Source organism: Chiloscyllium plagiosum, chromosome 5 (genome assembly GCF_004010195.1).
Source record: "Chiloscyllium plagiosum isolate BGI_BamShark_2017 chromosome 5, ASM401019v2, whole genome shotgun sequence".
Taxonomy (NCBI): Eukaryota; Metazoa; Chordata; class Chondrichthyes; order Orectolobiformes; family Hemiscylliidae; genus Chiloscyllium; species Chiloscyllium plagiosum.
In genome coordinates this window covers 62,644,750-62,656,014 of record NC_057714.1, presented here as the reverse complement: position 1 = coordinate 62,656,014, position 11,265 = coordinate 62,644,750, and the positions used below count along the sequence as shown (strand labels likewise).

The 11,265-nt window shown below is 40.6% G+C and overlaps 1 protein-coding gene across 2 annotated transcripts in view; it reads left to right on the top strand.

Annotated features, from left to right (window-relative positions):
- The first annotated feature begins 418 nt into the window (after positions 1-418).
- The window catches only part of LOC122549933 (raftlin-like), a 103,514-nt gene continuing 92,667 nt past the window's right edge, over positions 419-11,265 (top strand). Inside the window, exons 1-3 of one of the 2 annotated variants that reach the window (XM_043690176.1) lie at positions 419-891; positions 2,652-2,773; positions 6,449-6,604. In XM_043690176.1, the coding sequence (XP_043546111.1) occupies positions 6,460-6,604 (145 nt within the window). In that variant the 5' untranslated portion in view covers positions 419-891; positions 2,652-2,773; positions 6,449-6,459. The remainder of the gene's footprint in view (positions 892-2,651; positions 2,774-6,448; positions 6,605-11,265) is intronic. The other variant, XM_043690175.1, reaches the window with a different exon arrangement.

Here is an 11,265-nt window from a genome sequence, read left to right as displayed (position 1 = left end):
CAAATACTTGGTTTCTGGCTCCTGTAATTACACCTTCAGTTTTCCGGGGACTGCTGGTGCTCAAAATTCCTTGCTTTGACATCAATCAGATAATAGAATCCCTGGTGGCTTTTTCTTTAAAAACAAGCACGTCTTCTTTTTGTTTTATTTAAGTGAAATTTCAATTAGTCACAGACTGTCTCAAGAGTAAATTGCCTCTTTAACAGTCTCCTTCAGAGCTCCCAGTAATGGATTTCAGCCTCAGGGGGCTGGTCTGGGTCTTAAAATATGAATTTCATTGAAGAGTGAAGTCAGTCCCCATCTGGTTACTGAACTGCTGCTTGTACACACGCAGCTCAGCTGGTATCGATGTGCGTGATGCATTTTTGGCTGGTATCCTGTGTTCCCCTCATACCTAGGTCACTTATTTCAGAGATCTTAGCAAAACTGTAACTTTTTTTTCCCGCGACATCTTGCAGTTGTGATTTGACCAGTGAAACAGGAGGGGGAAAGAAAAACACTGAACTGTTACAGGATGTGGTTTTTTTTTACAGAACACGCAGCAATGAAGATTAAGATTTTTGATGCATGACGTTTTCAACAGCAAAAGGAAGTCAACGGACAAATTTAGACCCCAAAATCTCAATTGTAAAATTCGTGTAAGAATCAGACCAGTTTCGCGTATGGTTCAATTTCCCCATGTACTTATTGGAGCAGCTTGATGTGCTTTGTTGCACTCAGCATTTTGAGTGAGTTCTTGCTCGTAACGCTGATCCAAGTTTCCTCCGAGGATCTATGACTTCCTTTCCTGAGATGAGTGTACCTTTAATTGTGGCCGTATTTTGATTGCTTATAATTCTTGAAAGGGGACTGCTGATTTCTTTGAAACAACTTTTTGGCAGATTTTCTCAGGTAAGTTCATAGAGAACATTATTTGTGTGTTTGACTGTGTTATTGTTTAAAAGCGGCTGTGTTCTGTCAGTCGTTGGTTCTGGTATGAAAAGTACGATAGTGTTGCTGCAATGTAAACAGAATGTTGTCTGGACTTCAGAATATGATCCCCTTTTTCATCCTTTGTTGCTTCCTTTGATTGCACACTGCTGGAAATGTGTTACACTGTAAGTGTGAAACTGCCTAAAGTGTTCGCTCTTTTAACTGTTTATGGACCAACAAAGTCCACAGATGTCTGAAAAAAAATAAACGTGGTCTGAAAGGCATTGTCTTCCGATATTAAATTTTGTTGTTTCCCTTGAATAATAAAGGAAGTGTGATCTCTTTGTGCAGCTAAACGTAAAATTTAAACTATCATTTTTAAAGCACGGAATAAAGGGAGTTTTAGTTTTAGTTTTGAAATAGTTAAAGTTTCTGTGTGGGTAGTTTTATTTTCATAAGTAATTTTGTAGAAATTTAATACATATGGAATTATTTTGATTCCTATTGACACCATGAGTATATTGCCATGTAACTAAAACAACATTTTGGCTGAACTTGCACACTTAACTCTTCAAGTGCATTTAATGATTTATTAATGGTTTCTCCCTAATCTCCTGAAAAAATTCAGCAAATACAGCATTGTTATAATTTCTTACAAGTTGACTATTTTAAAGGCTGCAGTTCTATTTGTCATTAAAATCAGCACTCTCTTAGACATTAACAGACTCAGACCAAGAATGTTTTGATCATATTTAACTGAAAACTAAAACAAAACCAACAATGCAGCTGATGATAAAACATTGTTACACAGAGCTCTGTGCATCTCACAGTAAAGATTCCACACTTTAAAGTGTTGAAAATACATTTGATGCCTTATTATGTGAACTGCCACTTGAATATCTGAGTATAAGAAGTATTTCCTCTTAAGCTAGAGACCAGCACCAACACATTAAAAACTGACCTTATATGAGTAAGATGACTTCTGAGGGTGTATGAATTCCTATTTGCGTTTTGTAAACTGACAGATATAAACAAAAACTGACCAAAATGCCAATCTACTATGAGATTGGAGAACTGTGATCAGTCACTGAACACAAATAATCATAACTTTATTTACAAGTTAATCTTAAGGAAAGAAAAAGAATACAAAAATAATTGTTACAAGCTGCTGTTTATGAAAAACAATGGGACTTGTGCAGTCACCTTTGGAGATATTTTTATTATGTTCAACATAAGTATGCCATTTCAATCCGTTGCATCTATTATCAGGTTCCTATCATGACTTAGCAGGCAACAAAATCAATATTAAACACAAACGTGAAGGTGGGTTTAACTTTACCCGCCTGCCAGTTAAATTCTCCCAGGTTGCTTAGATGTGGAAAGACCTGCCAAATCCTGCTTCTCATTTGCAATGAGACATTTACCAGCTGAGGCTGCAAGGTTTGTACATTCTTACAGAGGACGAGCAGGATTAGCCCGTTCAGCAACTCAAGCCTGCTCTCCCATTCAGCAAGATCTTGGCTGGTCTCATTGCAACCTTAAATTCTCTTTCTCACTCGCCCCTGATAACCTCTGACAGGCTCTGCCTTAAAAATATTCAAGCACTCTGTCACACCACTTTTTAAGAAGAGAGTTCCAAAAACCCTTGATCCTTTGAGAGAAAAAGAATGGCAAATTTCTATTTCAAATGGGCAAACTGATTTTTAAACAATGATGTCTAGTTCTAGACTCTCCCACAGGAAGAAACAGGAAGCTCGGGATTTTATATTTCAATCAAGCCACTCCCTACTTTTCTAAACTCTAGTGGATCAAGCCCAACCATTCCTCATAAGAATACCCACCCATTCCAGGTGCTAGTATGGTAAGCCTTCTCTGAATGTTCTTCAATTTGTGGATATCCTTCCTTAAATAAGGGGATCAATACCGCACACAGTTATATTTCGTATCTGTTCATTAGAGAGCAGAGATATAATTAGAACACAAGCTTCAATTTAAATTTCTGGCTGAGGCAGGACACTGAGTGCAAACCTGGGGGAAGAGGATGAGAAGTAGAAATCCCTTTGTGGGACCAGGTGGAGCAGGCATGTAACATTCAATGATGCACATTTTAATGTGCTTAAAATTACAGTAGTCATGTTGGAACAGGCAATTATAACTCAGTCCTATCTTTTCACTTACACAAATTGTGTCAGAGTGACTCAACTTAATTTTCCTTTTCATTATTTCATAATAACTCTTGATGCACTTACCTAAGAAAAGAACAATACATATATAAAAACTACTCAACTTTTTAGGGGAAAGTATTCCAGATTTCCTCTACCCTTTGTGTGCAAAATTACTGTTTGATTTTACTGCTGAGTGAGTTAATCCTAATTTTAAGATCTGGTTCTGGCTTCCCCCATCAGAGGAAATAGTTGCCCCCATCTATTAAATCAAATGCTGTTTTCGTTTTCAGCAACCTACTTGAATTACCTTTCGACCTTTCCGATATTTTTACACAACCTGTTGATAATGATATAACACACCTCTGGAGCAGGTGGGTCTTGAACACTCCACTGCAAGAGCCTATAATGTGAAGAATAGTCACTGTTGTTACTTGGATACGAACCATGGTTTCCGTGGCCACAACACAGAATACTAACCATTGTATGATCACAGCACCACATGGCACAAAGTTTGTTTCAAGCTTTTAGATTTTTTTAATTTAACTTGCTTGGAGATATTATGACACACCTCTGGAGCCAGTGGGACTTGAACATAGGCTTCCTTGCTCAGATGTAGGGACACTACCACTACACCACAAGAGCCCTCATTTCAAACTATTAAGCTGAAGCAAGTCCAGGCCAATTTTACCCAGCCTGTTTCAATAATGAAAATCTTCCTGGTGAAAATTGCCACAGGGTCTCGAACATTAACCAATAGGCACTGAAAATTCTACTTGCCTTTCTTTAGCCACTCAGAATTCAGAAAAAGATTTTAAAATGTTTCTTCTTGTCTTTTAGAGGCGCAACAATGCATCATTACATTGTTTCCTGTGATAAACGACTTGTTCTCTGAGGAGTGATTATGTAGAATGGGCCTTTAGCCTATGGAAAAGGAGGTGATCTGATTGAAACATGTCAGACCCAGAGATTTTGCTTGGAGGGTCTAGAGCAAAGGAACAAGGGCTGGATTTTATGAACCACCTGTGGGTGGGAAAGCATTCCATAAAATGTGGTACTATGCCATGAGTGATGTGCCCACCATACCCAATATTATATGGGGTAGGGTTCGCATCAGTGGGCTGCTTTGCCATAGTCCAGTTGAGGCCATTAAGTGGGCAATTAATGCCCTTAAATGGCTCATGCTGTCACTGCACACATGGCCTGTGCCAATGTGCAGATATGGCCTTGCAGACCAATGGCCAATGAAAGCTGAGACAGTGCTTCTTTCCTGTGTCTGTGGTGCCAAACTGAGGCACTTTCAATTTTCCTTCCCTCCATCAACTCTTTGCCTCCCACCCTTCCTAACACGCACCTTCACCATCCCACCCCATTGTCATGGCCTTCCAAACTGGCACCACTGAGCTCCGGACTTAACTGGGTTTCCAGTGCATTGCTGAATGCCTCAATGGTTTCCTTTTAATTCATTCCCAGGATGTGGGTTTTGCTGTCTGGACCAACATTTATTGCCCATTCCTAACTAGCTAGAGGGAGTGAAGAATCAATCACATTGCTGTGGATCTGGAGTCAAATAAAGATGGCAGTTTCCTTTCTGAAAAGACATTAATGAACCAGATAGGTTTTCCAAGCAATGGTTTCAGAGTCATTACTCGATTCTTAATTCCTGATTTTTAAGAATTCAAATTCTGCCATCTGCTAGAATCCAGAACCCTGGAACATGACTTGGGTTTCTGGATTCACAATCTAGTGATAATACCACTAAGCCACTGCCTCCCCTGTCCTCAGTGCTGTATCAGCAGTGTCCATTGCTCTGCATGGTGTTGCTGATATTAGAGAGCTGTGGATTCTGTAAAGCCTGGGCTTCCACCTGGATGATGCAAATGTCCCACCTCATAATGATTAAAGGTTCATTGGCTAAAATATTAAAGGCAATAAGCCAAGCAGAGGCAGGCCCAGTCCTAATATTTGTGCTGAAATGAGTGGAGGCCCATAATCTCAGGACAAGGAAACAATGATTTTGGACTGAGTTTAGGAGAAAGCCTTTCATTCAAAGGGTTGTGAATCTTTGTATTTCTCTACCCCAGAAGGTTGCAAACGTTCATTTGCATAGGTGATTTTCATGGGTGACAGGATAGATTTTCAAATATTAACGAAATCAAGGAATGTGGAAATTGGGCAGGAACATGGAGTTTAAGTTTGAGGATCAGCCATGATTTTAGCCAATGGCAATGCAAACTGGAGGGTCCAAGTGACCTCCTCCTGCTCCTGTTTCTTATGTTCTTAGATGTTTCAAGCAAACAGATTCTTGAATTGTGTCACATTTTATGCTGGTTTGAATCAACTGTTCAGGAATATCTCCTGCATCGTGACATTAAAGAAATGGGTTTTAAATTCTCACATCATAATTTTTTTTAGAACTGTATCGAAAAATTGAGATTGGTACCAAATTATAAAACTTTATTTGCAGCACCTTATGGGTTAATTAGAGTCTCCACTGTCAATAATGTGACTCAGAAGTGCAGACTTGAGGGATTAAAACACAGGTCTTAGATTAGAGTGGTGCTGGAAAAGCACAGCAGGTCAGGCAGCATCCGAGGAGCAGGAAAATCGACGTTTCGGGCAAAAGCCCTTCATCAGGAGTCTAATCTGCTTGTTTGGTTTTCAGACGAGCGTAAATTCATTCTTCCTGTTCTGATTTTATCACTACTTAATTAGTATTTAGTCCAGCCACATATAATTTTACTAGCAGTCTTTTTGTCAAATAGAAATTGGCAATTGAAACAGAAGATGCTGGAAATGTCAGCATCTGTAAAGATCTTGGGTAAAAATCTGTGGTACGTTCTAGTATTGTTCCATATTCTTCTTAGTTATTAGACTTTACAGATTAGCAATGATATAGTATATGCTAAGATAGAAGAAACAAATCACTCATTAAAAGATCAACTTTCAGTTTTGCAAATTAAGAATGTGGTGATAAACAAATTCTATTTTAAAGCAATCCAATGGTAAATAGTTGTGTTCCAGATCATGTGATAATTTATCAAAAACAGTATAGGAAATTATAGCCATTGTAACTTTGAATTAGTGAAGTGTACTAAAAAAGTAGAAACAGTTAAAATAGAGAGCACCCAATGTGGAAAACTTTTTGCATTGTTAATGTTGATAAATAATTGTACATCTGTAACTGTGTTGCAAAAGACAAAGTCTACTGAACAAACTGAATTTGACATTTTTGATGAATTCGATTAATCCCTTTTGTGAACCATTTATTTGGTTATAATTTATTAAGTTCCCCAGAGGCATCAAAAGGTGTCATTTAATGCTGGTCTACTGTTGATTTTGTAACTTTTCTGTCCTTTTCTATTTTGAATTAGCATCTGCCAAAATGGGTTGCGGCCTACCAAAGCTGGAGAAGCCTGATGAAAACAGCCCAGGCAAAATCTATTCAACTCTCAAACGACCACAAGTGGAGACTAAAGTGGGAAAAGCCTATCAGTATAAGGTCCTGGACTTCACCACAGCTGAGACTGGTAAGTGATAGTCACGCTATCTAGTTATATTATTGGAATTTAAAATGAATTGATTCTGATCACTTGCCTAATTATGTTAATGTCAAAGAAATATTGTGACTGTGAGTGATGCTCAGTGAGTGTTGTCATGACTGGTATAACTGCCTGTCTAAGTAATGGATCAGGAGAGCACTTGTCTTATACCATTGTGCCATTAGTCATCCTTCAAGCTCAACTACCTATGGTGTCTACACTATCCATTATCAGAGAGCCACACACTAGAGGCACTTGAACTCCTCAGTGCAGATAAGAGAGGACTAAAAGAGGCAGTTACGTATTCAAAAATAATAAACTCAACACCACTCCACTTCCAATGTGCCTGCTTCTTGTTTTAGCAGAACAGATTGAGACAGGCAACTAATTGGAAGTGGGCCCACCAGTCAAGTATTTTAATGAACCAGCATGCCTCCAAGTTTGGCTCTGTGTTAAACTTAGCTGCTGTGGATTGTGCTGCTCAGGGCTTAACAAACCCAGCAGCTGAAGGGAGATGAGAACAGCCAGATGTAACAATAAATGCTTTCTGACGCAGCTTGTGGTGCTTTTCCTCCAGCACCCCACTCCAAACAAACTGTAGCTCACAATTGGAAGCCCTCAGTTAGGTTCCCCAAACTTTCTAGCCACCTCCTGATATCACCACACACAGTATTTCTCTATTTACTGTCCCTGCAGTCTATCAATGACAACCAGCACTCCCACCAACTCTTGCTGTTACTCTCCTTTTGGTTTATCCATTGTTTTCAGCCGGGCCCCTGGAGGTCTATAAACAGATCAATTCTGTTTCTGCAGCCTCTCTGGACTATCTATAAACCCACTATGATATATCCACAACACAAACCCCTCATAAGGGGATCTGAGCACCTCCTCATCCTGATGTAATTATCTAAACCCAGTCTATCCACTTCCCACCCAATCTCGCTGACCTCCACACAATCTATCCATTTGTTCCACACTATTCCATATCTGTTGGGCATCCCTTGCTCTAATGGCCTTCCTCTCCTCTTACAGTTTGTTTCCTTACCTACAATCTATCCAGCACTTCCTATGCAATGCCACAAGCATGCTTAGCTCAGTTGGCTGGATAGCTGATTTGTGATTCGGAATGATACTAACAGCATGAGATCAATTTCTGCACCAGGGAAAGTTACCATGAAGTACTTTCTCTCTTAACCTCATCCTTTGCCTGAGATGTGGTGATCCTCAGGATAAACCACCCCCAGTGTTGTCTCTCTGTAATGAGATTGTAGCCTTTTGGGCCAATGGTGGCTTTACCTTTTACTCTCCACCCTGAACAATTTATCCACTGCACCCACCACACATCTCCCAACCCCCCCCAGTCTATCCACAATCCTCACCAACAGTCATTCCCATGGATGACCCTCACCATATCCCCAATCACTCTCATCCTCCCTCCCCACTGTTCTCTGACTGTGGCCTGATGTTGCAGGTCTTCCTACCAGCACTGGTCTGGCTTCTACTGTGTCTTTACTGAATTGGTTGCAGGGTCCCTGCAGCAACTGTCTCATGATTTCATGGTTGAGGTCAGGAGCACATTAGTACAGTATTGTATTTCTATCTCAAACATCATCCGACAGCCAACTAGACTCTCAATCAACAGAATCAAAGGATTAAAATAAAACCCTGTTTTTTTTTCTGACCAAATCCTCTGAGAAACCTATTCTTCTAGGTTTTACAGCTGTTATACTTCCACTGGCCATTCCTGACTCCCTACCTCCCCGTGAACACAAGGGAGATTGAGGGGGAGACAGGATTCAGGAAACGTGGAGATGGGAACAAATATTCACTTCACACCAAAGAATGTAATGTCTTTGTGATTCATTCTTATTTTGAAAACTCGTAACATCCCAGTTGACCTGAGCGATAAGCCAAATCAACTAAATTAAATCTAAGAGATGTCTAAGGAGTTTGGATGGAGAGCAATCACATTTAGAGAACAAAAGTCCTAATGTATTATTCCAGTTTCCAAGTCAGTGAAGAGAATTCCACTCCTGTGATTATATTGTTACCAACCACTATCCATAATGAACCATACTATCCCTCATATATCATAGCATAAAGATTTGAACAAAATGTAATATTTAACATATCAAGTGCATTCCTATTAATAAGTAGAGCCATGTTTCTTCCATCTTAAACTCCATTCAATTTCTTTAATCTCATTCCAAATAATCACTTGAATTAGACAAAAAAAAATTGAGTTAGAAAAGAAACTCTGCTCATTCTTTTGTCAACCTGCCAAATAATAAATCAAAATTCTAGGCTATTGCTCCAATATTGGAACCAATATAGGCCAGTGCTGACAACTGCATTCCATAAATGACTTTTTCTGAATCTCTCAAGCATGGAAACTGCATGTTTTATACAGTAAAAGCTGCGGATGCTGGAAATCTGAAAGAAGCACAGAAAGTGCTGAAGAAACCCAGCAGGTCTGGCAGTATCTGTGAAGAGAGAAATGGAGTTAACATTTCGAGTCCAGTGTGATCAGAGTGCTGAAGAAAAGTCATACTGGACTCGAAACATTAACCCTGTTTCTCTTTCCACAGATGCTGCCAGACCCTTTGAGTTTCTCCAGCAATTTCTCTTTTTATGTCATATGTAATATTTAATCATCTATCATCATGTTTTAGCATCTAAGTTTGAAATCCATTCTTACATAACTATATTACAGCTTTTTATAAATATACTGAGTCAACATAATACTAAATATTTTCAGTTAGATTCAGCTCTATACGTTTATTGTTTTGTCGGTAAAAAGACGCTTCTGGTCTCATGTAAAGCCACATAATTTTAGATTCAGAGATCTTTTGCCTTTCTGCTCAGTTTGAGTGTTTCATTTTGACACCAGCTTTGTGATTTAAAAGCTGATAAATAGGTGCAAAGTTAGGCCATACAGCCTTTCAAATATGCTCACACATTCAGTAAGATTGTGACTGAAATTGTATCAACTCCACTTTCCTGTCCTAAACCCATACCCTTTCATTTTCTTCAGTTCTTAATTGTTGATCAGTACTCATTTTAAATAAACATTGATTGAGCATGGGCAACCTTCTGGCATGGAGATTTTCAAGGATTCACAACTCAAGAAATTTCTCTCAGCTCAGTCCAAGGTAGCTGACCCAGATTATGAGTGCCTGTTCTAGACTGCCCTGCTGGGAAAACAGTGAGCAGGAACTTCCCTGCAGGCTTCCGAATCCGCCGCCCTCTCCACCCCACCTCCCATTAGGTTTTGGGTCAGGAGCCTACACTGTGTAAGAAACAGGTAGTTGGTGTGATTGGCCTGAGTCACCAATTCATGGTGGAGGGCATGCTCCCTCTGCACATGAGGCTGGTAGGAGAGCTCTGGAACCTGCAGGGCCACTCAGAGGCCTACCAGCTCAAAAGGAACTGGAGGCAGTGATGGAGAGTGAGCGAGGGGGGTCTTTGAAATGGAAGTACCCCCTCTCTGACACATTTTAAAGTTTAAACCGAAAAAGCATGGGCTGGGGGAGTTGGTGGGGATTGAGGCAGGCAAGGAGGTCCTTGGGGACCTGCCTGGCCTTTATACCCCATAGCCCCCATCCCCTCTCTGCCATAAGAGGATATGGGGTATAAAGGCCAGGCAGGTCCCCAAGGCCCTTCTTGCCTGCCTCAATCCCCACCAACTCCATGGTGGCTGTCACACATGGAGACCAGCAGACTAATTGAAAAACATATTGCTAACAACATACCTACCTCGGTATATGGGCGGCACGGTGGCACAGTGGTTAGCACTGCTGCCTCACAGCACCAGAGACCCGGGTTCATTTCCTGCCTCAGGCGACTGACTGTGTGGAGCTTGCACATTCTCCCCGTGTCTGCGTGGGTTTCCTCCGGGTGCTCCGGTTTCCTCCCACAGTCCAAGGATGTGCAGGTCAGGTGAATTGGCCATGCTAAATTGTCCGTAGTGTTAGGTGAAGGGGTAAATGTAGGGGAATGAGTCTGGGTGGATTGCGCTTTGGCGGGTCGGTGTGGACTTGTTGGGCTGAAGGGCCTGTTTCCACACTGTAAGTAATCTAATGTGCACAAACCATTGAAGGTGGCAGTGCAGTTCGAGAAAATGGTCAGAGTAGCCTTTGAGTTCCTGGGCTCTATAAATAGAGAGTACAAAAGCCAGAATTTATGATAAAATTTGGTCCAACACAAACTAGAGCATTGTGTCAATATTAGTCACTGCACTTGTGAAGGTTTTAGTAAAGAGAATGGCTCCAGGGATGAGAGCCTTCAGTTGTGGGAATAGACCGGAGAAGCTGGGGCGGTTCTCCTGAGAGAAGAGAAACTAAAGAGGAGATTCCAAGAGGCATATGGAGACAGATTGTTTTAATTGATGGAACTGGGGGAAGCAAATTAATGATTAGACCCAAAGGAGACTTGAGGAGAAATGATATTATGCAATGAGTGGTTAAGATCTGGATTGCACTGTCTAAGAGAGTGAAGGAGGAAAACTCAGTTGTTAATTTCAAAGGGGAACTCAATAGTCAGTGAGAGAAATTATTTGCAAGATTTCAGTGATCGGCCAGAGAAGTGGGACTCGGTGAGCTGCTCTTACAAACCCGTGATATGGAATCAGTAGGTGGAATATGCTTCTT